Genomic DNA, 27,208 nt, shown 5'->3' with positions numbered 1-27,208 from the left:
GCCAATCAATGTTCTCTCTCATCGATGTTTCTATCTCTCTCTCTTTCTCTTTTTCTCTATCTCTAAAATCAATAAAGAAAAAAAAAAAGATGGAGAACTTAAAAAAACAATAACTCTGGAATAAGCATACATACATTTTGTAACCAGAAAGAAAATTATAAAAAGAGTAAAAGTTGCCCTGGCCGGTTTGGCTCAGTGGTTAGAGCGTCGGCCTGCGGTCCAGAGAGACCCGGGTTTGGTTCCCGCTAAGGGCACATACCTCGGCTGCAGTTTGTCCCCAGCTCTTGTTGGGTCGTGTGGGTGGCAACCACTCGACGTGTCCCTTTCACGTCAATGTTTCTCTCTCTCTCTCTCCCTCCCACTCTATCTGAACAAAAAATGGAAAAAATGTCCTCAGGTGAGGATTAAAAAAAAAAGGGTAAAAGCTACAGGCTGACATCGGTCCCAGGACTCCCTGAAGTACGGTTTGTGGTGGATGCTGTGTGTCCTCCGCAATGGAGCACTGAAGTGAAGTGAATGAAATAGGAGGGGTGGGGACCGGGAGGAGGGTGTCAACCGGGAAAAGAGGAAAACCATCTGTAATAAAAATAAATTAATTTTTAAAAAGTGAAGTCAGACACATATAAATTGCTAAGTGTCAAAAATGAGGTCAGTGGGTGGAGGATGCTACGGCTTGTGCAATGAGGGCAGAGAAACTGTGTATGGGTGTGTTTACGGAAGATTTTTTGGAAAGATACACAAGAAATGAAGGTGTAGGGAACAGTAGTTTACTCTCATAAAGGAGGACTTTCTTACCCTGGCCGGTTTCACTCAGTCGTTAGAGCGTTGACCTGTGGTCCAGAGAGTCCCGGGTTCGGTTCCATGTATCTCGGTTGTAGTTTGTCCCCGGCCCCGGTTGGGGTCGTGTGGGGGGCAACCAGTCTATGTGTCTCTCATATCGATGTTTCTCTCTCTCTCTTTCCCCCTCTCTCCCTCCTGCTCCATCTGAAGATAAATACAAAAATGTCCTCAGATGAGGACAAAAAAAAAAAAGGACTTTCTTGTGTGTGTGTGTGTGTGTGTGTGTGTGTGTAACATTTTAAAAATTTATTCTGAAATGAATTTACAAATTTGCTACTAGAAACACATAATTATTTGTTTGTGATCAGATAAGAGTTCTTTATATTTTCTGGATATAGTCCTTTGTCAAATCTATGTCCCGTGAATATTTACTCCTCGTCTGTGGTGAGCCTTTTCATTATCTTAACAGTTTGTTTCTCAGAGGTTAAGGCTTTAGTTGTGATGAAGTGCATTTTATCACCTCCACTGTTGAGGCAATGGGATGGGTCCGAGGACCCCAACCACCTTCCGGCTGTGCCAATAACTGTACTTTCCAGAGCATAGTTCTGAAATTTGTACCATGTGTACATGTTATCTTTACGAAATTGAAAAAATATGTATTTATAATACTCGACATACAAATAAAAGTAAAAACTAAGTTATTCAACAGCAAGCCCTGGAGGACCAGGGGAAATCAGGGTTTCTCAGGCTGGAAGAGGGGACCCCTTGTGAAAAGCTAACATAAGTGGAGACATTTTTGTGTCTGTGTCAATAAAAGTTTTAGGACTCTCTTTACATGTTTTTTAAAAATCCTCACCTGAGGACATGCTGAGAGAGAGACAGAGAGAGAGAGAAACATCAATCAGTTGCCTTTTTCTCCCCTTTATTGATTTTAGAGAGAGAGGAAGTGAAAGAGAGGGAGAGATAGAATCATCGATGAGAGAGAGCATCAATTAGCCGCCTCCTGTATGCCCTCCTCTGGGGATCAGGCCCACAACCTGGGCATGTGCCCTGACCGGGAACCGAACAGGCGACCTCTTGGTGCAGGGGTTGATGCTCAACCACTGAGCCACACTGACCGGACAATCAGTTGCCTTTTGTACGTGCCCAGACAAGGGAATGGAGCAGCAACTTGGGCATATGCCCTGACTGGGAATCTGGCAACCTTTTGGTGCACAGGACGATGCTCAACCAACTGAGCTGTTTGGGCTGGGCCTTCACATACACATACACACTCACAATCAAGGTAATAACACTAGTAGTTTCACTTTAATACAAATTATTTAGAGAACTCTTACATTTCAGACATGGATATACAAACACACACACATATACACATATATGTGTGTGTGTATATATATGTATATATATATAATTTTATTCTTTTTTTATCTAGAGACATTGATAGTGACTCCCTCGATGACAGATGTGCAGCTAGTTCGACCCGGAACTCATGAGAATAATTGTCCTGGTTCAGATCCTCATGTTCTCTCTTGCTGCACTGATACTACTGTATCAGACAGATAACAGAGGAGACAGGTGGCCAAAGATAAGGTCTCCCAGCTCCTCCATAATTGTGTCTTATGACTTCTAGGTTGTTTTTAAGGCCAATGGCAAGCTCCTCATTGCTTCACAGTGAGTGACTATGTCAGAAGTCCCTCCACTCGGGTTGGGCGGTGATGAGTGATAATTCCAGAAGCTGGTAGCGGTCCAAAAGGTTTGGGACTTCGTATTTTGACAGCTACCCTCTGGTGCAGAAACAGATATGTCCTGTGTACCATAACTCTTTAGTTCTGTGTCTTTTGGGATATTTCTTCTAATATCTTTAAATTCACAACCCGGAGGAGCACATACACCACGACACCAAGATTACTTACCCGTGACAGGGGTAGCCGTGCTATCGAAATTGGAGTCTATTCATTTTCAGTAACCTACTTTTGCACCACCCTGTATATATTTCCATTTTGATGAGTCAAAGTTCATTTGTTTGCAATTAATTAAGTCGCTTCCTTGCTGGCGGCCTCAAGTGCAACCATTTTATTTTATTTTTTTATTTTTCCTTATTGATTTTAGAAAGAGAGGAAGGGAGAAGGAGAGATAGAAACATCGATGAGAGAGAACATCAATCAATTGGCCGCCTCCTGCATGCCCCCACTGGGGATCGGGCCCACAAGCTGGGCCTGTGCCCTGACTGGGAATCGAACTGGCAACCTCTTGGTGCATGGGTCCACGCTCAACCACTGAGCCACACCGGCTGGGCAAGTGCAGCCATTTTAAAAGGGAGCAGCCCTCACAAGAGGAACTGCCTGGCCTGTGTTATTCCCTGAACCTTTGAAATGTTTGAACAGGGTAAAATAACCTTTGGACTGGGCCAAACCAACATTGCCTCTTACAAGCAAACAACCCTTAGGAAAGCAGAAGTCCTGGCCACAAGGACTGATAATTCTGGACATTCTTCCTAATCAGTAACCACACCCCATAGCTAGAGTAACTTAGCTGGCTAGCTCCAGTGGGAATTTCTTCTATCCATGTAATTATTTCCCTTCTTTTTTCTTTTCTTTTTTTATCCTCACAGGAGGACATTCTCCCATCTTTTGTACAGATAGAGTAGGAGGGAGAGAGAGAGAAACATCGACATGAAAGGGACACATGGAGTGGCTGCCACCCACACAACCCAACCAGGGCCGGGGACAAACTGCAACCGAGGTACATGCCCTTAGCGGGAATCAAACCCGGGTCTCTCTGGACCGCAGGCCAAAGCTCCAACTGTCCAGCCAAACCGGCTAGGGTTTCCCTTCTTTTTTCTTTGACATCCATCGCCTTCACCCTAAACTCCAGACACCATTAGGGTGGGTTTCTAAGCAGATCTATGCCCCAGCTGCAAGTCTCTGATTTCCAACGCTTATGCTTATTGACTCTCATTTTTGCTTTTTTAAATTTATTTGTTGATGTATGTATGTATGTGTGTATTTATTTATTTATTTTTAGGGTAACTCATGAGAGAGGTACTCTCACGGGCCAGGCCTGAGGTGGGTGGCTTCAGAGAAACAGGTTCTGAAAAGTGTCAAGCCCACGGCGGGGCCTGGTCGTCCAACCAGCCAACACTCTAAATCGGGTTAAGCCGGGAACCAGACTGCGCGGTGGGCCCGGCCTGCAGCCAGAAGGTCTGTCACGAGGCGCGCGGGTTCCGGCCTGCAGCCGGGAGGAAAAACGGACATCTCGGAGAACCCAGGCCCGACCACGGTGCGGGGCTCCATCCACACGCCGAAGGGCCTCGCGGAGGGTACGGGGGTTCGGGGTGCTCGTTACCCCCACCCGTACCCCAAAGGCCATTTGTGCTGACTCAGCGACCCCCCTGATGTCAGAAAATCGCCCCCAGGCAGTGGGACGTGAGCTGGTGGACCCTAGAGGGGAGAAGCGTGGGCATGGAGCCCGCTTCCACAGCGGGGACACAGGAGCCCAGCCCTTCGTGTCCCTGTCCCCTCCGCGGGACACCTGCTGCTTTTCAGTATGCGTCTGCCCCGGGGTGCACGCAGGTGGGGGCTTGTCCCGACAGGGGACCGATGGGAGGCTGGCGACGCCCGATCCACTTCCCTGCCCCTGCCCCACCCGAGCGTTTCTAGGCCAGGGGAGCGCGGAGAGAGGAGGACCAGAGAGCAGGGTCCGGGGCCGAGAGATTTCGTGCCCCATCTCCGCGAGGTCGGGGTCTCCCACGGACCAGGCGTGTGGGGCCTCGTTGCCCTGTTTGCAGGTGGACAGGTGTGGGGCTCCGTTAGGTCCGCGGATGGGGCACCAAGGGAAGGCTTGAGTCCTCAAAACTCCACCGGATCCCGCAACAGCTGACCACCTGCTGCTTTGCGAAGCGATTGGGGATAGACGGGAGGCCACGCCCGATCCTCCTTCAGCTGGAGCGTCTCGGGCACCCCGAGGCCAGGGGGGGCACGGAGACGTGGGGACCAGAGGCCGCATGCCCCATCTCCGCACAGTCCCAGGGACCAGGCAGTGGTTTGCCAAGTGCTGCAGCAAGACCTGCCCGGGACCCGGCCCTGCGGCTCGCGACCCTCCGCACTCAGACAGCAAGGGCCTGGCAGATCCACCCCGGGATCGCGGGGGACCCGAGGCAGTGTCCTCCCCTCTCGGAACCGCTCCCCTCGTCTGCGCGAAGGAGACACAGACACCAGGAGGCGCCCAGATGCGGGGCTAAGAGTTTATTTGCCGTCCAGGTCCGGACCCGCGAGCGCTCAGAAGACCTTCACCGACTCCAGCTGCAGGTCGCCGCCCACCTCCAGCAGGCGCACGCGCTCCGCCGGGATGCGGTAGCGGAACAGGTGGAATTCCGAGTCCCCGACCACCGCCTGCGGGCAGGGGCGTGCTGACGGTCGGTCGGGGTGCCCAGGCCACCGCGGCTGCTCCCCACCCGGGCCCGCGCCTGTGACCTGGGCGACCGCGCAACCCGCCGGGCCCCGGGCCCCAGGGGGAGAATGGGCGAATGTGCCCGTCACCCCGTGTGCGGGGGGTGCGGGGAGCGACCGCTGGCACCCGAGCGCTTTGACAGCGTCGGCGGTGCGTGTTACTAGCGAGCCCGGTGGTGACGCTGGGTGGTGGAGAGTCTGCAGGGAACACTCCCTCGGGGACTTGCCCCTGTGCCCTGTCTCCCAGCCCATCCTTGCCCCTGCCACGGAGCCCCGACCTCAGGCGCAGATGAACAGGGAGTGGGGTCTGTGTGGAAGTCGGGGCCACGCATTCCCGCTAGAACACCCACACTCTGGGCACCTCTGCTCGCTTCGTCCTTGTCCTGTACATACCTGCCCTTCTGACACACCTGAGGTTGCACCGTTGCACCATGGGAGCCAGAGGGACTGAGGACACGCCCAGCCTTGGCCACGCCCATGCCCCCATCCTCCACCACGGGCCTTGCTGGCCTCCCCCAACCACAGGAGGGACCTGGGTGTCTTGGAGCCCACCCCTGTGGCAGAGACGCACCTTGAAGCCTTCTGGCGCAGCGATGAGGAACAAGTCGAAGGGCTGCCCACGCTGAAAGGGTAGGCCACGGCCTCGCTCCTCCTTGCCCCAGGTTCCCCCCTCCTTGGTGTTGAAGACCACCACCGACTGGTCCATCCGGGGGTTGAAATGCAGGGCAGCCTCGGCTCCCTCCTGGTCGCTGCACAGCAGGTTCACATGAAACCTGGTGATGGGAGGATGGGGGTGGGGCGTGGAGAGGAATAGCTGTCAAGAGCCATGAACCACCCAGACCAAGGTCAAGGGCCAATGAATTAAGACTCATCATTGAACAAACCCAAATTACAGGGACCTGAGTATGTCACACAGCACAGAAGGAAGGGTTGTGGCCTGGTGGACAGGGAACCCAGATTCCAGGCGGGCCAGTTATGAACACACATCCACCGAGCACGGATGACAGTGCTGTGGCCTGCGTTGCCTTCACATCCACAGTCTGGGAGTTGGCAAGGAGTCATGGTGCTGATGGCCAGAGTGCTTCTAATTCCTAGGGCACCCCCAGGTCCCAGAGAACAATACCAGGGACCCCAGTATTTACAGACACCCTAGGTTCTCATGGAGCCTGAAGTTCCTGGGCCCAGGAAGCCGTACAATCGGTTGCTTAGGCTCTCAGATGCCCAGGGCACCTCCGAATCACAGGACACATCGCCAGGTCCCTGGTGACTCAGTTTGGAAGTCATAGAACTATAGGTAGGAACCCTGAAATGACTTTGGAACCCCAGATTCTTAGAGACCCCTACCCCAAAATCAGGGGACAGAATTGTGAAAACATCAGATTCCAAAAACTTTATAATGACCTGGGAATTCCAAACCGTGGTGGACAAAGGTGGCCCTGGGGTCTTCATCTCTGGGCTCTAAGAGTCAGTCAGCTGGGATGAGACCCCCCACCCCTTGCCTCCGGAACTTGGGGTCACACTGGAGTCTCACCTGCCAGCTTTGTCGGGGACAACACCACGGATTCTCATCACGGTGCCCACTCTGACACCCTCGGGCAGTGAGGTCTTGTGGGGCACGTTCTGCAAGAGCCCGGGTGGGAGGGGCCAGTGAACCAGGGAGACCAGGGACAGGGACAGATGCCCCCCACCCTCACGGGAGCAAACACCCAGGTCCCAGGCCAGCATCATCAGAGATAAGAAAGGCTCAGGGAGAACAAAGAGAGTCAGACACAGGGACAGAGTTGTTAACAGAAAATATTCAGAGACACCAAGAGGACAAGAGAGCATCGGGGTGGTGGGTCCCCCCACCCCACAAAGGCAGCGCCCAGACACTTGACAACACAACCCACCACCCACTTTCTCCTTTGAAACAGGAGACCTCAGCCAGGCCCCAGCCCCTCCCCTAGTCTAGTGCAGCCTGGGGTCCATGAGCCCCAACCCTCAGGCCCAGAACACTCACAGAGCTTCCTGCCATGGCTGGGATGGTGGGACAGATGGTGGCGGTGGGGATGGCTGCGGGAACCTTAAGTAAAAACAGGGTGTGGCTGAGCCTGATGACTCACCGACATCTCTCCACTCCCACCACCCACACCTGGCACAGACCCTGGCCCTGGGGCCTGGGTGGCCAAACCCTCCCTGTGTGCCTCTCACCCTTCTCCAGTCTGTGGGTCCCAGGCTAGCTGGCCCTTTCCTTTCAGATAGTAATTATAGAGGCCGTTAACAACACCAACAATAATAATGATAACCACAAAAACGGAAGGCTCATTGAGCCACCATTCACCAGCCCTATCGTCCTGGCGGAGAGAATTCTCTCATTTTGTCGTGGAAAACGAGTCTTCAAGGCTAAGTTGGGGTTTGAAACGCTGACCCCTCTCTCCCAGGTTAGGACCATCTGTGTTGTGTCTCCCGAGAAATTCCCGTTTGTGCCTCTACACTGTAGGGATAACCATGCAACAACACCAACACTAAAAAGAAAGCTCTCAGGGCAGGGTTTCTGCCTGATGTTCAAAGCCCTGAACTGGTGCCCAGGGCCTGGCACACAGTAAGTGCTCAGTAAATAGGGATGAAAAAAAGAAAGAAAGCCCTGGCTGGTTTAGCTCAGCCGTTAGAGTGTCAGCCTGCGGACTGAAGGGTCACAGGTTCGATTCCCGGACAAGGACACATACCTGGGTTGCAGATTTGATCCCTGGCCACAGGTGGGAGGTAACCAATCTATGTGTGTGTCTCTCTCTCTCCCTCCCTTCCACTCTATCTGAAAATCAATGGAAAAATACCCTTGGTGAGGATTAACATAACAGAAAAGAAAAACCGCCTTGGCCGGTTTGGCTCAGCAGTTAGAGCATCAGAGAGACCCAGGTTCGGTTCCTGCTAAAGGCGCGTACCTTGATTGCAGTTTGTCCCTGGCCCTGGATGGGTCGTGCGGGTGGCAACCACTCGATATGTCCCTATCATGTTTTTTTTCCTTTTTTTTTTTGTTCAGGTAGAGTGGGAGAGACAGAGAGGAACAGAGAGAGAGAGAAACATCAATGTGAAAGGGACACATCGAGTGGCTGCCACCCGCACGACTGACCAGAGCCGGGGACAAACTGCAACCGAGGTACATGCCCTTAGCGGGAACCGAACCCGGGTCTCTCAGGACCACGGGCCGACGCTCTAACCGCTGAGCCAAACCGGCCAGGGCTGTCCCTATCATGTTGATGTTTCTCTCTCTCTCTCTCTTCCTCTCTCTCCCTCCCACTCTATCTGAACAAAAAAAAAAAAAGGAAAAAATGTCCTCGGTGAGGATAAAAAAAGAAACAGAAAAGAAAAACCAACAACAGCTGCCATTACTAAGCCTCTGGGTCTGGCCAGCCTATGCCAGAAATCAGTGATGCTCACACATGCCACTGAGGGACAGGCATGGATCTCCTCATTTTACAGACAGGGAAACTGAGGCTCAGAAGAGAAAGCAATTTGCCCGAAGCACACAGCTGTGCGATACTCAGGTGACTGTCTCCGGCTTCCGACATCTCCGAAGTTCTGTCTTGTTTATTCTGTCTCTGTGAATGCCTTCCTCTCTGTCACCCTGTCCCTGACTCTGCCTTCCATGTGTTCCTGTCCTGTACTCTCTCCTGTTCCTCATCCCAGATCTATGGCCACTCTCCTACCTAGTTTCAGGACAAGGGGTAGAGGGGGTGTCCTAGGAACCGCCCATCCCAGACCAAGGGACAGAACACGGGGCCCTCCATCCAGGCCTCTTTCCAGCCACCATAGCCCAGGACTCTAGAGAAATACAGGGTGGGAAGGGGGGGGGGCAGGGAGTGCGGAGATGGTTCTGGAAGAGGGAGTGTGGGGGAACTAGGAAGACACCCCTCCTACAGCCCTCCCTTAGGTTCCACCCCCACTGTCACCCCACAGGGGAGAGATGCGTCAGAAAGGAGGAGGGAAAATGGGTGGAGACAATCAGACTCAGTACCTAGTCTACTGCCCTCTGACTCCCTCCAGACCTCCCGACCCCGAACCCCTCAACACACAAGGACGTACCCCGGTTCTGGTGCAGAAGGGGAACAGGCACCCTGGGGAGGGAGGATGAGCAACTGCACTTAGATGAGGGTTGCAGGCTCCCCACTGGGCAGAGGAGAAAACTCAGGCCCAGAGAGGGGCAGCCTCTCAGCCAAGGCAGCCCAGCAAGGAAGGGCCCGGCCTGGACTGGCGACCGGGACTGTGTGCCAAGGACATGACATCGCACTGGAAACAGAGGACAGTGGGGCTGGGGTCAGGGCACCAACACTCAGGGCGCAGACGGTCCCAGGATGATGGATTCCAGGGCTCTTCCCACAAGGCAGCTGTTTCTGCCCCCGGCTGCCTGCTGGTCCCAGCACAGGTCTGCTCCCCATTGCCTCACTGGGCTGCGTTTCCACAGGCTGCCAACCTGCAAGTCCAAACGTGACTGCTGTGCAGCCCGTGTTTCCATGCGGTCTGCTGTCAGCGTGATTTCTGGCTTCTGTCTGATAACTCAGACGTGCGCGTCCTTGATGAGTCGCATTCATTTGTGCGGATTATCTTCACGTCGGTGCGGGAAACACATTTCAAGAGCTTTGTGTCTCCTTCCCAAATAAGTAGCGAATGTGACCATTTCCCAACGCTCTCCTCCCAGCTCTGCTCACACTCCCAAACCGCGCGCATGCAACAGAGCACTGTGGCCAGTTTGTGGGACACGTCGTCGGAGACCTGAGCCACCCCAATCCCTCTTCTCCGGGTCCCCACAACAGCCCCTCCACCTGCCCCAGGCCGCCAGTCAACAGCCTCACAGTTCATTTGCCATGAAAATAAACAAGGGGCCCTGGCCGGTTTGGCTCAGCCGTTGAGCGTCGACCTGCGGACCAGAGAGTCCCGGGTTTGGTTCCCGCTAGGGGCACAGACCACAAAAAATAAATAAATAAATAAATAAATAAATAAATGAAGTCAAAGGTGTTAAAAAAAAATAAAAAAATAAAGAAGGGGGTGGAGCAGGCCAGGTCGGCTGGCTTTCCCCCTCCTTCTGGAAAGAGTCTGCTCATTGTACCCACAGTGGTTGTGGGAGTTGAAATCCCACGCTCTGTCTGTATCAGCTTCTTGGTGACTGGCTGGTTTTTGTACACAGTGAAGATAATCCAAGGGCTGCTTTGGTTTTGCTAATGAACTTTCAAATTAAAAACACGATAGATACATTAAAAAACCTGAGGTTTTCTTTTAAAAACATGTTTTTTGAAAAACTAACAAACAGCCCTGGCCGGTTTGGCTCAGCGGTTAGAGCGTCGGCCTGCGGTCCAGAGAGACCCGGGTTCGGTTCCCGCTAAGGGCACGTACTTCGGTTGCAGTTTGTCCCCGGCCCTGGTTGGTCGTGCGGGTGGCAGCCACTCGATGTGTCCCTTCACGTCGATGTTTCTCTCTCTCTCTCCCTTCCTCTCTCTCCCTCCCACTCTATCTGTACAAAAAATGGAAAAATATCCTCGGGTGAGGATAAAAAAAAAAAAAAAAAAAAAAAAGAAAAACTAACAAACAAAACAACAACAACAACAATAAGCCCTGGCCAGTTTGGCTCAGCGGTTACAGTGTTGGCCTGCGGTCCAGAGAGACCTGGGTTCGGTTCCCGCTAAGGGCACGTACCTCAGTTGCAGTTTGTCCCCGGCCCCAGTTGGGGTCATGCAGGTGGCAACCAGTCGATGTGTTTCTCTCACATCGATGTTTCTCTCTCTCTTCCTCCATCTCTCCCTCCCACTCTGTCTGAAGATAAATGCAAAAATGTCCTTGAGTGAAGATAAACAAAAAAAAAGACATGTTGCGCCCTGGCCGGTTTGGCTCAGCGGTTAGAGCGTCGGCCTGCGGTCCGGAGAGACCCGGGTTCGGTTCCCGCTAAGGGCATGTACCTCGGTTGCAGTTTGTCCCCGGCCCTGGTTGGTCATGCGGGTGGCAGCCACTCGATGTGCCCCTTTCACATCGATGTTTCTCTCTCTCTCTCTCTTCCTCTCTCTCCCTCCCACTCTATCTGTGCAAAAAATGGAAAAAAAAAATGTCCTCGGGTGAGGATAAATAAAAAAAGACATGTTGCTCTGCATCCATCCTTTCCACCTCCCAGCTCTGTCTCTGCACCCACTAAACAGCCCTCCCTACCCCCCCCTTTCCTAGCCCTTGGCCGCCGCCACCCTACCTTCTGTCCCTGGGAATAGGACTACTCCAGGGACCCGTACGGATGAACCACAGTACGTGCCCGTCTGTGACTGGTGAGTCTATACGGATAAAGAGAAGCAATGCAGATGTGAGTCCATGTGTGTATGTTGAAGGTGGGAAATGTGTCCCCACACAGTAGGCCCTGATGGCACAGGGATTATTTTGACTTCCAAGCACTTGCAAAATGGTAGGTACAGCAAGCAAATTCCTCTCTCCCATTTCTACCTGCAGCCAGGATATGACACTCCCAGGAGAGCCCTGGCCGGTGTGGCTCAGGGTTAGAGCATCGGCCGCGCACCAAAGGGTCTCAGGTTAGATGCCAATCAAGGGCACTACCTGGGTTGCAGATTCAATCTGGCCCCAGTAGGGGTCCTACGGGAGGCAATCAACGGATGTATCCCTCCCGCATTGATGCTTCTCTCTCTCTCTCCCTCCCTTCTACTCTCTCTCTAAAAACAAAGAAACAAACAAACAAAAAACTCCCATAAAAAACCACCCTCCCGGAAGGAAGGTAACATCTTATCATCACACAGAGACCTAGAGGATGGTATACAAACAGGCCCTGTCAAAATTATCCTTATCTTCCTTCAGCCTCCCCGCATATCAGTTTCGTTACTTTTCCACAGTAGCCTCTTTTGTTCAACTTAATAGAAAAGCACGTAGGTTTCACCCTTTACCGGAGTCTTCGTTCCCTCCTGGGGGCTCGGTGTCATGGAAACTTCGATGAATGTGTGTGCGTTTCTCCGTTAGTCTGTCCGGCTGCCAGGCCAGGTTAGTTCTCGGGCCAGCTGAAATGTCTTAGGAGGGCACAGGCAACAATTTGCCTCCCCTACGACGATCACAGACACCTGCACCCATGTGGCCCCGGCCTCCGCCCCCGGAGAGGCAGTGAGCACACCTGTGCCCAGACCTGGTGCCCGGGCTGCGCCTCCTCTCCCCGGGCCGCTCTTGCTGAGCTGGGTCAGGGACCGGGACGTGCTGGGAACAGCCTGCTGTGTGGCAGGAAGTGACCCCAATGCTGAAGATTCAGGTAAAGATATTACACGGTGCACAGGTATCTGAGCTCACCCGAGGGACTCCCACAGGCTGAATCCGGGAAGTGGGCGTCCCGAGGGACGATCCGAGAATAAAATGGGGAGCTGGCAGCCTACATGGAGCGGCCTTCCCCTCCTAGGGCTGCCCTGAGGGCAACGCCATCGGCTGGGGGGATTATACGCGACAGAAATGTGTTTCTCGGGCGGAGGCTGGGAAGTGCCAGGTTAAGGCGCTGGCATGTTAGGTGTCTGGTGAGAAGCTGTGTGTAAGTGGGAGCCTGGGCCCTCCCCCAGCTCCCCTCCCCCCCCAGGCCGTGGGAATGTGGTGCAAGCGGGCTGTGAGCGGAGCCGGCCAGCTGGGGGTCCAGGAGAAACTGCTGGGGAAGCAGGTGCACTGAACAGCTGCAGAGAAGCCGCCCGCACTTTGACCTACACACCGGCCCTTCCTGTGCTCCCTGCAACCCCGCCCCGGAAAGACTGGGTGGCGGATGTTCCGGCCAGCTGGCCCGGGGTGCACCCAAATCCTAAAAAACCCACATCTTTTTCTTTTTCTTTTTTAATTTTTTTTTATCCTCATCCGAGGACATTTTTCCATTTTTTGTACAGACAGAGTGGGAGGGAGAGAGAGGAAGAGAGAGAGAGAGAGGGAAACATCGATGTGAAAGGGACACATCGAGTGGCTGCCACCCGCACGACCAACCAGGGCCGGGGACAAACTGCAACCGAGGTACGTGCCCTTAGCGGGAACCGAACCCGGGTCTCTCGGGACTGCAGGCCGACGCTCTAACCGCTGAGCCAAACCGGCCAGGGCTCTTTTTCTTTTTTAAATCCTCACCTGAGCTGGAGGGAGAGAGGGAGAAAGAGAAAGAGAGAGAGAGAGAGAGAGAGAGAGAGAGAGAGAGAGAGAGAGAGACATCGATGTGAGAGAGACACGTTGATTGGTTGCCACCCGCACAGGGACAAACCACAAGCGAGGTACGCGCCCTTGGCTGGAATCGAACCCGGGACTCTCTGGTCCGCAGGCGATGTTCTTACTGCTGAGCCTAACCGGCCAGGGCCCAAAACCCATGTCTTTAACGGCCAGTCCTCCGGGGTATTTATTTGGAATCAGTAAGCAATACCCTGAGGTTTTTCTCAAGTGCCTTTAACTCAAAATAATCCCTGTGCCACCGGGGCCTATTGTGCGGGGACACATTTCCCACCTTCAACACACACACGTGGATTCACAGACTCACCCGGCACAGACGGGCACATGCTGTGGTTCATCCGAGCGGGTCCCTGGAGGAGTCCCGTTCCCAGGGAGGGCGGGGTGGTGGCACCGGGGACTAGGAGAGGGGGGGTAGGGAGGGCTGTTTAGTGGGTGCGGAGACAGAGCTGGGAGGTGGAAACCTCTGAGAGAGATGGTGGGATGGCTGCAGAGCAACATGGAGTCTTTGTTTTAATCCTCGCCTGAGGATATACTTTTCCCATTTATCACCAGAGTGGAAGGGAAGGAGGGAGAGCGGGAGCGAAACATCAACTGGTTGCCTCCCACGTGACCCGCCATAGCGGGGGGCAAACCGCAACTGAGGTACATGCCCTTGACCAGAATCGAACCCTCAACTCACTGGTCTGTGGGCCGACACTCTAACCGCTGAGCCGAACCGTCCAGGGCAGCAACGTGGAGTCTTAATCGCACAGAATGAACATCACTACCTTCAAAAACATCATTACAAGGTAAGAATTATGTTACTTATATCTTAAATAAAAACTTTATTTAAAAAAAGAGAGACATTGGACCTCCAAGTAAAGAACAGCTCATGAAACCATTAACTCAGGAGATTCCTCTCTCCAGTCCCAGGTCACACGTGCATGGTCTTTGCCCCTTTCCTGCTGTGGCCCCTGTAATGAGCATGAGAGGAGGGCCCCAGTCTGCCACCCTGACACCCACACCGCGTTTCCTCCACAGGGGACCCCACTGGTCCTGTTGGGTGCAGCACCTCTCAGTGGCGCCCCCCTGAACTGACACCACTTCCCCTGCAGGGAGCTGGTACCCCCTCCTGCTGCCCTCCTTTCTCCCCAACCTCACACACTGAGGGTCAGCCCTGTGCTGAGCCCCCTTCTCACCTGCTCCTTGACACCCCAGCTGGATGCAGCCCCAGGGAAGAGGGGACCCCTCAGCCCACTCAGGCCCTGTGGCCTCCACACCCCCAAGGAGGCAGCCCTTGCTCACCCACCTAAGGGCTGGGTAGGACCTAATAGTCCAGCAGAGGAGGGAAGGAAGGAAGGAAGGAAGGAAGGAAGGAAGGAAGGAAGGAAGGAAGGAAGGAAGGAAGGAGCAACAGCATATTCACAACTCAAGCATGGAAATGACAAGAATTCCTTATGACTTGGCGACTCATTGTACAATGGAAATACCTCCAGTACAATCTAAAGTAAAATGCCCGTGCACCCTGAAATATTTAAGAGATTTAATGAAATAAGTTTATCAAGCAACAAAACACGACAGAAAAGGATTACTTGGCAGGGATTGGGTAGGTGCACTTGCTATATTTATGACTAGAACTTAAGGCATCCAGTAGGCTTCCTAGCTTAGAGAAATAGCTAAGGGCCCGGCCCATGTGGCTCATGGACTGAGCGTTGTCCATGGACTGAGAGGCCCTGGTTGGATTCCTGGTCAGGGCACATGCCCAGGGTTGTGGGCTTGATCTCCAATGGGGGGCCTGCAGGAGGCAATGGATGGATGTATCTCACATTCATGTTTCTTTTCTTTTCTTTTTCTTTTTTTTAAACCTGGACAATGGAATTTTTATTTTATTTTATTTTATTTATTTTTTGGTATGTGCCCCTAGCGAGACTCTCTGGTCCGCAGGCTGACACTCCAACCGCTGAGCCAAACCAACCAGGGCTCACATTCATGTTTCTATCTCTCTCTCCCTTCCTCTCTCTCTAGAAAATCAAAAATTTTTTTTATCCTCACCCGAGGACATTTTTGCATTCATCTTCAGACAGAGTGAGAGGGAGAGAGGAAGGAAGAGAGGAAAACATCGATGTGAGAGACACACATCGACTGGCTGCCACCCACATGACCCCAACCGGGGCCGGGGACAAACTGCAAGTCCCTTAGCGGGAACCAAACCCAGGTCTCTCTGGACCGCAGGCCAACACACTAACGGCTGAGCCAAACCAGCCGGGGCTTTTTGTTGTTGTTTGTTTGTTTTTCAAATTTATTTTTTAAAGAAAAACCTCAGGTTTTTTAATGCATCTATAATTTTTTTTAAATTTGAAAGTTCATTAGCAAAATCAAAGCAGCTCTTGGATTATCTTCACTGTGTACAAAAAAACAGCCAAAGTCACCAAGAAGCTGATACAGACAGAGCGTGGGATTTCAACTCCCACAACCACCGTGGGTACAATGAGCAGACTCTTTCCAGAAGGAGGGCGAAAGCCAGCCAACCTGGCCTGCTCCACCACCTTGTTTATTTTCATGGCAAATGAACTGTGAGGCTGTTGACTGGCGGCCTGGGGCAGGTGGAGGGGCTGTTGTGGGGACCCGGAGAAGAGGGATTGGGGTGGCTCAGGTCTCCGACGTGTCCCACAAACTGGCCACAGTGCTCTGTTGCATGCGCGCGGTTTGGGAGTGTGAGCAGAGCTGGGAGGAGAGCGTTGGGAAATGGTCACATTCGCTACTTATTTGGGAAGGAGACACAAAGCTCTTGAAATGTGTTTCCCGCACCGACGTGAAGATAATCCGCACAAATGAATGCGACTCATCAAGGACGCGCACGTCTGAGTTATCAGACAGAAGCCAGAAATCACGCTGACAGCAGACCGCATGGAAACACGGGCTGCACAGCAGTCACGTTTGGACTTGCAGGTTGGCAGCCTGTGGAAACGCAGCCCAGTGAGGCAATGGGGAGCAGACCTGTGCTGGGACCAGCAGGCAGCCGGGGGCAGAAACAGCTGCCTTGTGGGAAGAGCCCTGGAATCCATCATCCTGGGACCGTCTGCGCCCTGAGTGTTGGTGCCCTGACCCCAGCCCCCCTGTCCTCTGTTTCCAGTGCGATGTCATGTCCTTGGCACACAGTCCCGGTCGCCAGTCCAGGCCGGGCCCTTCCTTGCTGGGCTGCCTTGGCTGAGAGGCTGCCCCTCTCTGGGCCTGAGTTTTCTCCTCTGCCCAATGGGGAGCCTGCAGCCCTCATCTAAGTGCAGCTGCTCATCCTCCCTCCCCAGGGTGCCTGTTCCCCTCCTGCACCAGAACCGGGGTGCGTCCTGTGTATTGAGGGGTTCGGGGTCGGGAGGTCTGGAGGGAATGGAGGGCAGTAGACTAGGTACTGAGTCTGATTGTCTCCACCCATTTTCCCTCCTCCTTTCTGACGCATGTCTCCCCTGTGGGGTGACAGTGGGGGTGGAACCTAAGGGAGGGCTGTAGGAGGGGTGTCTTCCTAGTTCCCCCACACTCCCTCTTCCACAACCATCTCCGCACTCCCTGCCCCCCCTCCCCCCCTGTATTTCTCTAGAGTCCTGGGCTATGGCGGCTGGAAAGAGGCCTGGATGGAGGGCCCCGTGTTCTGTCCCTTGGTCTGGGATGGGCGGTTCCTAGGACACCCCCTCTACCCCTTGTCCTGAAACTAGGTAGGAGAGTGGCCATAGATCTGGGATGAGGAACAGGAGAGAGTACAGGACAGGAACACATGGAAGGCAGAGTCAGGGACAGGGTGACAGAGAGGAAGGCATTCACAGAGACAGAATAAACAAGACAGAACTTCGGAGATGTCGGAAGCCGGAGACAGTCACCTGAGTATCGCACAGCTGTGTGCTTCGGGCAAATTGCTTTCTCTTCTGAGCCTCAGTTTCCCTGTCTGTAAAACGGGGATCTCCATGCCTGTCCCTCAGTGGCGTGTGTGAGCATCACTGATTTCTGGCATAGGCTGGCCAGACCCAGAGGCTTAGTAATGGCAGCTGTTGTTGGTTTTTCTTTTCTTTTTCTTATTTTTATCCTCACCCGAGGACATTTTTCCTTTTTTTCTTTCTGTTTTTTTGTTCAGATAGAGTGGGAGGGAGAGAGAGGAAGAGAGAGAGAGAGAGAAACATCAACATGATAGGAACATATCGAGTGGTTGCCACCCGCACGACCCATCCAGGGCCAAGGACAAGCTGCAATCGAGGTACGCGCCTTTAGCAGGAACCGAACCTGGGTCTCTCTGGACCACAGGCTGATGCTCTAACTGCTGAGCCAAACCGGCCAGGGCGGTTTTTCTTTTCTGTTATGTTAATTCTCACCAAGGGTATTTTTCCATTGATTTTCAGATAGAGTGGAAGGGAGGGAGAGAGAGACACACACACACATAGATTGGTTACCTCCCACCTGGGGTCAGGGATCAAACCTGCAACCCAGGTATGTGACCTTGTCCGGGAGCTCGTAGCCTTAGAGAGGGCCAGCTAGCCTGGGACCCACAGACTGGAGAAGGGTGAGAGGCACAGAGGGAGGGTTTGGCCACCCAGGCCCCAGGGCCAGGATCTGTGCCAGGTGTGGGTGGTGGGAGTGGAGAGATGTCGGTGAGTCATCAGGCTCAGCCACACCCTGTTTTTACTTAAGGTTCCCGCAGCCATACCCACCGCCACCATCTGTCCCACCATCCCAGCCATGGCAGGAAGCTCTGTGAGTGTTCTGGCCTGAGGGTTGGGGCTCATGGACCCCAGGCTGCACTAGACTAGGGGAGGGGCTGGGGCCTGGCTGAGGTCTCCTGTATCAAAGGAGAAAGTGGGTGGTGGGTCGTGTTGTCAAGTGTCTGGGCGCTGCCTTTGTGGGGTGGGGGGACCCACCACCCCGATGCTCTCTTGTCCTCTTGGTGTCTCTGAATATTTTCTGTTAACAACTCTGTCCCTGTGTCTGACTCTCTTTGTTCTCCCTGAGCCTTTCTTATCTCTGATGGTGCTGGCCTGGGACCTGGGTGTTTGCTCCCGAGAGGGTAGGGGGCATCTGTCCCTGTTCTGGTCTCCCTGGTTCACTCGCCCCTCCCACCCGGGCTCTTGCAGAACGTGCCCCACAAGACCTCGCTGCCCGAAGGTGTCAGAGTGGGCACCGTGATGAGAATCCGTGGTGTTGTCCCCGACAAAGCTGGCAGGTGAGACTCCAGTGTGACCCCAAGTTCCGGAGGCAAGGGGTGGGGGGTCTCATCCCAGCTGACTGACTCTTAGAGCCCAGAGATGAAGACCCCAGGGCCACCTTTGTCCACCACGGTTTGGAATTCCCAGGTCATTATAAAGTTTTTGGAATCTGATGTTTTCACAATTCTGTCCCCTGATTTCGGGGCAGGGGTCCCTAAGAATCTGGGGTTCCAAAGTCATTTCAGGGTTCCTACCTATAGTTCTATGACTTCCAAACTGAGTCACCAGGGACCTGGCGATGTGTCCTGTGATTCGGAGGTGCCCTGGGCATCTGAGAGCCTAAGCAACCGATTGTACGGCTTCCTGGGCCCAGGAACTTCAGGCTCCATGAGAACCTAGGTTGTCTGTAAATACTGGGGTCCTTGGTATTCTTCCTTGCCCTCTAGGAACTGGGGGGTGCCCTGGTAATCTAGAACACCCTGACCATCAGCCCCACAACTCTGGGCTATTCCCTGACTCTGGTAATTAATGGATCCCAGGATATAGCCTAGTGACTTGCTAGGTGGATGTGTGGTCAGGCCCCAATAAGTGTTTGGCTGCTCTGTAACCTGGGATCCCCAGACTTCTGTCTACGGCCCCTCCTTCCTGGTATGTAACCTACTCAGGTCCCTGTAAATTTGGATGTGCTCTTGCATTGGTGAGTCCTGGTCTATTAGCCCTTGACCTTGGTCTGGGTGGTTCATGGCTCTTGACAGCTATTCCTCTCCACGCCCCACCCCCATCCTCCCATCACCAGGTTTCATGTGAACCTGCTGTGCAGCGACCAGGAGGGAGCCGAGGCTGCCCTGCATTTCAACCCCCGGATGGATGAGTCGGTGGTGGTCTTCAACACCAAGGAGGGGGGAACCTGGGGCAAGGAGGAGCGGGGCCGTGGCCTACCCTTTCAACGTGGGCAACCCTTCGACCTGCTCCTCATCTCTGCGCCAGAAGGCTTCAAGGTGCGTCTCTGCCACAGGGGTGGGCTCCAAGACACCCAGGTCCCTCCTGTGGTTGGGGGAGGCCAGCAAGGCCCGTGGTGCAGGTGGGGGACATAGGCGTGGCCAAGGCTGGGCGTGTCCTCAGTCCCTCTGGCTCCCATGGTGCAACCTCAGGTGTGTCAGAAGGGCAGGTATGTACAGGACAAGAACAAAGGGAGTAGAGGTGCCCAGAGTGTGGGTGTTCTAGCGGGAATGCGTGGCCCCGACTTCCACACAGACCCCACTCCCTGTTCATCTGCGCCTGAGGTCGGGGCTCCGTGGCAGGGGCAAGGATGGGCTGGGAGACAGGGCACAGGGGCAAGTCCCCGAGGGAGTGGTCCCTGCAGACCCTCCACCACCCAGCGTCACCACCGGGCTCGTGCTAGTAACACGCACCGCCGACACTGTCAAAGCGCTCGGGTGCCAGCGGTCCGCTCCCCGCACCCCCCGCACACGGGGTGACGGGCACATTCGCCCATTCTCCCCCTGGGGCCCGGGGCCCGGCGGGTTGCGCGGTCGCCCAGGTCACAGGCGCGGGCCCGGGTGGGGAGCAGCCGCGGTGGCCTGGGCACCCCGACCGTCAGCACGCCCCTGCCCGCAGGCGGTGGTCGGGGACTCGGAATTCCACCTGTTCCGCTACCGCATCCCGGCGGAGCGCGTGCGCCTGCTGGAGGTGGGCGGCGACCTGCAGCTGGAGTCGGTGAAGGTCTTCTGAGCGCTCGCGGTCCGGACCTGGACGCAAATAAACTCTTAGCCCCGCATCTGGGCGCCTCCTGGTGTCTGTGTCTCCTTCGCGCAGACGAGGGGAGCGGTTCCGAGAGGGGAGGACACTGCCTCGGGTCCCCCGCGATCCCGGGGTGGATCTGCCAGGCCCTTGCTGTCTGAGTGCGGGAGGGTCGCGAGCCGCAGGGCCGGGTCCGGGCAGGTCTTGCTGCAGCACTTGGCAAACCACTGCCTGGTCCCTGGGGACCGGGACTGTGCGGAGATGGGGCATGCGGCCTCTGGTCCCCACGTCTCCGTGCCCCCCTGGCCTTGGGGTGCCCGAGACGCTCCGGCTGAAGGAGGATCGGGTGTGGCCTCCCGACTACCCCCGAATCAGTCGGAACAAGCCCCAGCCCGTGTGCCCCGCCCCCACCCCGCAGACACGCACTGAAGAGGCAGGTACCCCGCGGAGGGCACAGGGGCGCCAGGGGCCCGGCTCCCGGATGTCCGCTGCCGTGGTTGGCCCCATCCCCACGCTTCTCCCCACTCGGGTCACACAAGTGGTTCTGGACAGAAAGGGACTCGTGCACTCCGCTCACCCCCGACTGCTCGGGGATGATTATATGGTGTGGGGGGGCGGGGTCACTGAATCACCAACAAATGGCCTTTAATGTGGGGGTAGCTGGGACCACGCGAGTGCCCTGGGCCCCTCCACCTCCGTGCGGCACTCTGATCGGCTGTGTGTGGAGCCCCCCGCCAGCTCAGCACCGTGGGTCCCGGGAAAACCCCGAGTCCCGCCCTGGCAGGATGTGTTCTGGTTCCGCACCCGAAACCCTGCAAAACTGGTGGCTTGTCGTCCCCTCGTGGCCGCTGCCGGCATTGCACTCTCAGGCATCTGTGCAGGAGCCCTGTTTCACCTTGGTTTCACCTGCTGAGGAGGCAAAATCCTGCGGGACCCCCAAGCCTGGGAGCGGTTGGAGTGCTTTCTGGACCTGAACTTTTTCTGCACTTTGCGAGCCCCCACCCTCCCTTCTGATTATTTGTGGGTGAGCAGTTAGAATGAGGTATCCCCTTCGTTCTGTCGGAGACCTGAGAATGTCTGGCATTCACTGGAACTCAGGGCTCACTGTTAAATGAATTAATTTTTATGTTATCTGCCTGTGTCACTTAGTTTTTGAACACTGAAAGAAATTTGTACAGATAACATCCATATGGCATACATTTCAGATAGTGACTAGGTGGTCACCCATGTGTTCATTTCCTGATTTTTCGCCTCCGAAATTCAGAATTTTTTTTTTTTTTTTGAGTTGTGGAGCAACTAAAGTAGAAGATATTTGTTTCACAACACGAGTAGTACTTGACTATAACTGGAGATTTATTATATATATATATTTTTTTATCCTCACCCGAGGACATTTTTTGCATTCATCTTCAGATAGAGTGAGAGGGAGAGAGGGAGGAAGAGAGAGAGAAAAACATTGATGTGAGAGAGACACATAGACTGGCTGCCACACACACGACCCCAACCGGGCCAGGGACAAACTGCAACCGAGGTTACGTGCCCCTAGCGGGAACCGAACCCGGGTCCCTCTGGATCATGGGCCAATGCTCTAACCGCTGAGCCAAACCGGCCAGGGTGAGATTTATCATATTCTAATATAGATCATTTATAAATGCAGTTTCTTCATTAGAAAGCCCCAACATTTTTTGTTTGTGTACAACTTGCAAAGCTATTCTGAAAGCAGAATGTATGTGCACAAGTCTGCGAAGAACATGAATTTAGAGCATGGTAAATGCTTTGCGAGTTACTTTCGAAACACTGCCACAACTGGGCCATTACATTGCCACCTTTTTTGGTCAAAATATTCCGTGCCAGCCTTCCTTCCCTTGGCCTAAACTACCAAGCTTTTTTTTTTTTTTTTTAATTCTCACCCGAGGATACTTTCCCATTTATCTCCAGATAGAGTGGGAGGGAGGAATAGAAACATCGATGTGAGATCCACTGGCTGCCTCCTGCGACCAGGGCCGGGGACCTAGCCACAACCGAGTATGTGCCCTTGACCGGAATCAAACACGTGACTCTTCGGACTGCGGGCTGACGCTCTAACCGCTCAGCTAAACCAGCCAGGGCCTACAAAGCATTTTTAAAATGAGTTGACATTAAGGAAGGACTAGAACTATTAGAAAAGAAGAAAGTTCTGCTCTGGCCGGTTTGGCTCAGCGGTTAGAGCAACGGCCTGCGGTACAGAGAGACCCAGGTTCGGTTCCCGCTAAGGTCAGGTACCTCGGTTGCGGTCTGTCCTCGGCCCTGGATGAGTCGTGCGGGTTACAACCACTTGATGTGTCCCTTTCACGTCGAAGTTTCTCTCTCTCTCTCCCTCCTACTCTATCTAAACAAAATATGAAATAATGCCCTCGGGTGAGGATTGAAAAACAGGAAAGTTCTATTAGCTATTAGTTTGAGGTTTCAGGACCAGTGTCTTGGTAAGGGCCAGGCTGAGACCTGGCGCAGAGCAGAGCGTGGGTATGTGCAGGGGGCCTCCCTGAGGGTTCAGAGCTCCAGTGGACTGAGCCTCAGCAGCATGAACGACCTTGCCAGCTTCTACACTGGCTTGACTGAGCATCATTCAGAAAGGACAAGCTCATAGCCAGTGCATTCCTCTGGAGCTCTGTGACAGTGTTCAATAATACCCCAGAGGGATGTCTTCCACATAGAGTTTTATGGTATATCTTCAAGCAATTGCTAAAAGATATAGGGTCTAATTGTTCTATAATACTCACATCCACTTCATCTAGGTGTTCAATGAATCTATACATCTCCCCCTGGGATTCATCATAGTATCTGTAATGAAAACTTTCACTCCAATGGCAGAAATCAGAAGAAACCACCCTGGCCTGTTTGGCTCAGCGGTTAGAGCATCGGCCCGTGGACCACAGAGACCCAGGTTTGGTTTCCGCTAAGGGCATATACCTTGGTTGCGGTTTGTCCCCAGCCCAGGTTGGAGTCGTGTGGGTGGCGACCACTTGATGTGTCTCTCTTGCATCGATGTTTCTCTCTCTGTCTTCCTCCCTCTCTCCCTCCCACTCTATCTGAAGATAAATGCAGAAGAAACCACAAAGAGATTATTACTAGGATCTGATGAAGAGTTTTCCAAATTCCTGTCCTTTTGACTCACTCGGTGCTCCAACCAGTACAGGAATAATGGTAATCTCGTCCTGAGGGCTTTCCGTGGCTTTAGCTGTGTAAGGCAAACGCATTTCAATCTTGTGTTCACTTTTATCTGCGTGCAGAGACATGTGTTCAGAGACTCCTGTCTTCCATAGTTTCCCATAAATCTTTTTTTTTTTTTATTGATTTTTTTTTTTAGAGAGAAGAAGGGGGAAGGGAGCGAGAGAAAGAGATTGATTTTGTTGTTGCACTTAGTTATTCATTCATGGTTGATTCCTGTATGTGCCCTGACCAAGATCAAACATGCGACCTTGGCGTATGGGGTCGATGCTCTATTCAACTGGGCTGTCAAGCCAGGGCCCCGGTAAATCTTTTGGTCAATCTGAAGGTCATACAGAGGTGTTCTATATATAGCCACCTGGAAAATGCACATAGCGAGAGGAGCACAAGATGAGAAGGCCCGAGGATGCAAATTGTCTGGGTAATAGATGAATCCACTTGTTTAGAAGCATGAGCAGCCCTGGCTAGTTTGGCTCAGCGGTTAGAGCGTCGGCCCGTGGACCACTGAGTCAGGGGTTCGATTCCGGTCAAGGGCACGTACCTCGGTTGCGATTCGTCCCTGGCCCTGGTTGGGGTCGTGCGGGAGGCAGCCACTCAATGTGTCCCTTTCACTCTGTGTCTCTCTCTTCCTCTCTCTTCCTCCCACTCTATCTGAACAGAAATGGAAAAGTGTCCTCTGGTGTGGATAAAGAAAAAAGAGAGAGACAGTCATTTCAACAAATAGTACTGCGAAGACTGGCTATCCACATGCAGAAGAATGCAGTTGGCCCTTAGCTAACACTATTTACAAAACTTAATGAAAAATAGATTAAAGACCTAAATATAAGAGGTAAAGTTACTGGACAAAAACATAGGACAAAAGCTTCCTGACTTTGGATTTGGTAATGATTTCTTGGCTAGGACACCAAGGCACAGGCAGCAAAAGAAAAAAAATAGATCAATTAGACACCATGAAAATTAATTTTGTTGTGTGTATCAAAAGACTCTACCCACAAAGTAAACAGGCAGCCCACAAAATAGGAGAAGATGTTTTCATATCACTTACTTGATAAGCAATTAATATCCAGAGTAAATAGTGAGCTCTTAAAAATCAACAACATTGCCCTGGCCAGTTTGGCTCAGCGGTTAGAGCGCCGGCCTGCGGTCCAGAGAGACCCGGGTTCAGTTCCCGCTAAGGGCAGGTACCTCGGTTGCAGTTTGTCCCCGGCCTTGGTTGATCGTGCGGGTGGCAACCACTCGATGTGTCCCTTTCACGTCGAAGTTTCTCTCTCTCTCTCTCTCTCCCTCCCACTCTACCTGAACAAAAAATGGGAAAATGTCCTTGGGTGAGGATAAAAAAAAAAATCAACATTCACAAATGCACACAGGACTTGAACAGACATTTATCCAAAGAAGATATACAAATGCCCAATAAGCAACTGAAAAAATGCTCACTATCACTAATCCTTAGGGAAATGCAAATCAAAACTATAAGATACCCATCAGGACAGCTACTATAAAAAAAACAAAAAACAAAAAAAAAACAGAAAATAAGTGTTGGCCAGGATATGGAGAAATTGGAACCCTTGTGCACTGTTGGTGGGAATGTAAAATACTGCAGCTGCTGTGAAAATAGGATGGTGATTCTTCAAAAAATTAAACATAGAATTACCATATGATCCAACAATTTCATTTCTTGGTATATTCCCCCCAAAATTGAAAATATTCTCAAAGAAATATTTGTACGCCGGTGTTTTCAGCAACATTATTCACAATAGCTAAAATGTGGAAGCAACCCAAGAGTCTATCGATAGATGAATGAGTAAGCAAAGTGTGGTATATACAGACAATGGAATATTATCCAGCCTTAAAAAGGGAGGAAGGAAATTCTGACATGTGTTACAACATAAATGAACCTTGAGAAAATAAGTGAAAAAAGTCAGTCACAAAAAGACAATTGCAGCCCTGGCCGGTTTGGCTCAGCCGTTAGAGTGTCGGCCTGCGGTCCGGAGAGACCCGGGTTTGGTTCCGCTAAGGGCACGTACCTCAGTTGCAGTTTGTCCCCAGCCCCTGGTTAGGTCGTGTGGGTGGCAGCCACTTGATGTGTCCCTTTCACGTCGATGCTTCTCTCTCTCTCCCTCCCACTCTATCTGAACAAAATATCAAAAAATAAATAAATCATTAAAAAAACAACTGCTGGCCCTGGCCAGTTTGGCTCAGCGGTTAGAGCGTCGGCCTGCGGTCCGGAGAGACCCGGGTTTGGTTCCCGCTAAGGTCATGTACTTCAGTTGCAGTTTGTCCCCGGCCCTGGTTGGTCGTGCGGGTGGCAGCCACTTGATGTGTCCCTTCACGTCGATGTTTCTCTCTCTCTCCCTCCCACTCTATCTGTACAAAAAATGGAAAAATATCCTCGGGTGAGGAAAAAAAAATAAATAAATAAATAAAATAAAAAATAAAAAAACAACTGCTGTATGAATCCACGCAGTCAAAACCATAGACAGCCCTGGTCGGTTTGGCTCAGTGGTTGGAGCGCTGGCCTATGGACCAGAGAGTCCCGGGTTCGGTTCCCGCTAGGGGCACGTACCAAAAAAACAACAACAAAAAAAACCATAGACAGAAGTAGAAAGATGGTGGCCAGGAACTGACGGGCAGAGGGCCTGGGGAGTTACTGTTTAATGGGCATAGAATTTCAGTTTTACAAGATGGAAAGTGTTCTGGAGATGTCACAGCAAGAACTCAGTAACCATAAGCATTTGCTGCTACATGTGTGAATGTATGAGTCAGAGAGGGCTTTCCATTTTCATAATTGTGTTTCAGGCAGAATCTTTTTTTTTTTTTTAAATCCTCACCTGAGGATATTTTCTCAAATATCTTAAGATAGAGTGGGGGGGCGGGGGCAGAGAAACATCCATGTGTCCACATCAACTGGTTGCCTCCCGCATGACCCCAACTGGGGCTGGGGACAAACAGCAACCGAGGTACGTGCCCTTCGCGGGAACCGAACCCAGGTCTCTTTGGTCCGCAGGCCCATGCTCTAACTGCTGAGCCAAACCGGCCAGGGCTAAAAAACATTTTTTTTATTCTCACCCAAGGACACTTTTCCTTTTTTTTAATTTTTTTTTTTTTTTTGTCCAGATAGAGTGGGAGGGAGAGAGAGGGAGAAAGGGACACATCGAGTGGCTGCCACCCGCACGACCAACCAGGGCCGAGGACAAACCGCACCCGAGGTACGTGCCCTTAGCGGGGAACCGAACCCGGGTCTCTCTGGACCGCAGGCTGACGCTCTAACCGCTGAGCCAAACCGGCCAGGGCTAAAAAAAAATTTTTAATTGATTTTTAGAGAGAGAGAAACATCGATTGGTTGCTCCACCCATCGGTCATTCATTGGTTGATTCTTGTAGGTGCCCTGACCGGGATGGAACCCGCAACCTTGGCGAATGGGGACGTCGCTCTAACCACCTGTGCTGCCCGGCCAGGGAATGATGGGCTCCTTTAATGTAAACGTTTGATTTCAGGCACATCTGGGTTGAGGGGCTCTTGTCTCTCTCTCCATCACCTGGCTCTGCTTAGCTCTGTGTTGTCCTCATTCTCAGGCAGGGTCTCCCCCAAAACGCCTCCGAGGTAGAGCCCGGCCACTCCCGTCTTGCATCCCACCGGCTTAATGGCCACAGGAAAACAGCCGCGCCCTGGGCCTCCCTG

The 27,208-nt window shown here is 52.8% G+C and overlaps 2 protein-coding genes and 2 pseudogenes across 2 annotated transcripts; 1 reads left to right on the top strand and 3 right to left on the bottom strand.

Annotated features, from left to right (window-relative positions):
* Positions 1-2,209: 2,209 nt before the first annotated feature.
* Positions 2,210-4,152, bottom strand: LOC118638897 (annotated as a pseudogene).
* A 908-nt stretch (positions 4,153-5,060) lies between these two features.
* Positions 5,061-7,272, bottom strand: LOC118639477 (galectin-7-like). The gene is made up of 4 exons (XM_036275925.1): positions 7,231-7,272; positions 6,763-6,851; positions 5,803-6,004; positions 5,061-5,174 (listed from the first exon to the last, which is right to left on the bottom strand). Exons 1-4 carry the CDS (start codon positions 7,243-7,245, stop codon positions 5,061-5,063), a joined length of 420 nt encoding a protein of 139 aa, XP_036131818.1. The 5' UTR covers positions 7,246-7,272.
* A 10,847-nt stretch (positions 7,273-18,119) lies between these two features.
* Positions 18,120-20,314, top strand: LGALS7 (galectin 7). Its single transcript, XM_036275853.1, has 4 exons — positions 18,120-18,134; positions 18,512-18,600; positions 19,380-19,581; positions 20,201-20,314. The coding sequence occupies exons 1-4, from the start codon at positions 18,120-18,122 to the stop codon at positions 20,312-20,314; spliced, it is 420 nt and encodes a 139-aa protein (XP_036131746.1).
* A 2,561-nt stretch (positions 20,315-22,875) lies between these two features.
* On the bottom strand, positions 22,876-23,982 carry LOC118638896 (annotated as a pseudogene).
* Between the last annotated feature and the right edge of the window lie 3,226 nt (positions 23,983-27,208).

This window comes from Molossus molossus, unplaced genomic scaffold, assembly GCF_014108415.1.
Source record: "Molossus molossus isolate mMolMol1 unplaced genomic scaffold, mMolMol1.p scaffold_m16_p_21, whole genome shotgun sequence".
Taxonomy (NCBI): domain Eukaryota; kingdom Metazoa; phylum Chordata; class Mammalia; order Chiroptera; family Molossidae; genus Molossus; species Molossus molossus.
The sequence above is the reverse complement of the archived record's forward strand: the minus strand, read 5'-3'. Positions and strand labels throughout refer to the sequence as shown.